This window comes from Penaeus japonicus, unplaced genomic scaffold, assembly GCF_977035675.1.
Source record: "Penaeus japonicus unplaced genomic scaffold, GWHDUDI00000001_assembly GWHDUDI00000021, whole genome shotgun sequence".
Lineage (NCBI taxonomy): Eukaryota > Metazoa > Arthropoda > Malacostraca > Decapoda > Penaeidae > Penaeus > Penaeus japonicus.
Window position 1 is genome coordinate 11,660,934 of NW_028234423.1, and position 2,500 is coordinate 11,663,433.

A 2,500-nucleotide genomic window follows, 5' to 3' on the forward strand; every position below is an offset into this window, starting at 1 on the left:
AGCAGTATGTACTGTTTCTATGTTATATATATATTTTTTTGAAGATACCTTCCTCGATGCTTCATCTAGTTTTAAAGACTCAAGCAATGTTTGAGAATTTGAATGCATAGGAAAGTCCAGATATTTCATATCATGACAATGACAGCCACTTAGAATATCTTTGTAAGTATTACTTTCCGTTTCGGATGGTTCCATTGCTAACCCTCACCAATCCAACCTGGAATGAAAAAAAAGATACATAATGTTAATCTACATTTACTTATTAATCTGAATTATTGCATGACATCATGACGATTATCTTTATGTGATTAACAATCTATTCTTTATTTAATTTCTTATCTGATTTCATACAAGTGCGTTCATCCTATTTGATAAGACTCACCTACACCAGGGCAGAATCAGTACCATGAATAGACTGGCGTGGGAAAGTGTTGTGCGGGCGTGCGGGCGTGGTGGGCCAAGCCGTGGGTAAAGGACGAGGGCGTGAGAGTGGCCGCGGCCGTGGGCGGGGAGCCACCGTGCCCACCCATGGCACCGCGGAGCTGATTGGAGGCCCACGAGGCGGGGTTACCGGAAGCGAGAGTTGAGCTGACCCCGGAGGATGCCCCTCCAGTGCCCTGGGTGCCACACATTCCGCCGGACGTCTGAGGAGGCGAGAAGCAACGCTTTCAGATCGCTTTCAAAAGCATGCGTACGCCTGTGAGCGTATTAACAAAGAGAGCCAGGGGCAAGGACGTTCCCGAGAACAAAGCAGAGGAAACGAACTGTACTTAAGAAATCAAACTTCCTTAAAGTAGTAACAAATCAAGTGAAAAGGAACTTACTTGAGACGATATAAACGCAGAATTAGAGCAGGAGGAAAGTGCAGCACTCATGGACGGGTAGGAGGAGGCAGCGGCTGCGGCGGCGGCGGCGCTCATGTTGGCCGCCCGCGCCTCCGTCGCCAAGGCCCCCTGGTGCAGCCCCCCCGAGCCCCCCTGGTACAGCCCGCTGGCGTCTGCAGCCAGCAAGAATCCAACGTTTAATAACAATATCAACAACGGCAATGGGGATTATTATTATCACCTTTATTATTCCTCATAATCTTTATCTTTATTATTGACAAAATCATTATCTTTATTATTGACAAAATCATTATCTTTATTATTAACAAAATCACTATCTTTATTATTGACAAAATCATTATCTTTATTATTGACAAAATTATTTTTGTTGTTAATATAATCATTATTATAATCTTATTCTAATCATTATCATCATTATTATCAATTTTCTTTTTGTTGTCGATTTAGTTGATGTTCAAATAATAATATTAATGATATCAGTAATGCCAATAGTATAGCTACAACGACTATTACTACTGCCAATAATAGTAATAATGATATCAGTAATGCCAATAGTATAGCTACAACGACTATTACTACTGCCAATAATAGTAATAATGATGATAATGATAACAACAGATAATAATAATGATAATAATGATAATAATAATAATAATAATAATGATGATGATAATAATAATAATAATAATAATAATAATAACAATAACAACAATAATAATAATAATAATGATAATAATAATAATAATAATAACAGTAATAATAATAATAATAATGATGATGATAATAATAATAATAATAATAATAATAATAATAATAATAATAATGATAATAATAATGATAATGATAATGATAATAATAACGATAATGATAACGATAATACTCATGATGATAATAGTAATAAAAATGATAACAATAGCAATAATAATATGACTAGGATAAAAAATAATGACAATATAATGATAATAATGATAATAGTATAAGAATATTAGTAATGATAATAACAATAACAATAATGTTAAAATAATGATATATTGGTAATAGCAACAATAACATGTAGTTGTAGTAATAATAATAATGATAATAAAAACGATAATATTATTATTTTTTTGTGTTGATTGTACTAATAACAATACAATAATAACCAAATGATAACAACAATGAATAAAAAAAAACTACTAACAATGACAATAGTGATAATGATAATGATAATGTTAATAGTAAAGTAGTATTAGTAATTAAGATATTAGTAAAAGGATAAATATGTGAGGTAATGATAATGAAAAACATAAGCATTATGTCAATTATAATTTGATAAGAAGATAAGTATAACAGAATAGTGACAGAGATAATGACAACGATCTTGTAGATAATGATATCCTCATTATCATCTTTCCTATTAATTCCTACCAATCATAATCACGAATATGTTATATGAATTGTTATGATTATCATTACTATTATCATTATCATTATTATCATTATCCTTATTGATTACCGCTATCACTCCCATGACCATGAGCACCGACCTTGCGACTGGGAGGAGAAGCTCGAGCCGTGGTCGGAGAAGCCCTGGAACATGTACGAGGACGGCGCCGACGGGTACGACATCGGGAGGCCCATCGCGTTGAAATTCGTGATACTTCCGGACGCCATCT

General features: G+C 34.0%; 1 protein-coding gene across 2 annotated transcripts in view; it reads right to left on the bottom strand.

The window, feature by feature from the left end:
* The window catches only part of LOC122262083 (protein gooseberry), a 63,022-nt gene that overhangs the window by 1,524 nt on the left and 58,998 nt on the right, over positions 1-2,500 (bottom strand). For both annotated transcript variants that reach the window (XM_043030013.2, XM_043030012.2), the window contains exons 6-9: positions 2,372-2,500; positions 825-997; positions 383-644; positions 1-217 (exon numbers count right to left, since the gene is read on the bottom strand). The exon at positions 1-217 is cut by the window's left edge and continues 702 nt beyond it; the exon at positions 2,372-2,500 is cut by the window's right edge and continues 37 nt beyond it. In XM_043030013.2, coding sequence (XP_042885947.1) covers positions 399-644; positions 825-997; positions 2,372-2,500 — 548 coding nt within the window. In that variant the 3' untranslated portion in view covers positions 1-217; positions 383-398. The remainder of the gene's footprint in view (positions 218-382; positions 645-824; positions 998-2,371) is intronic.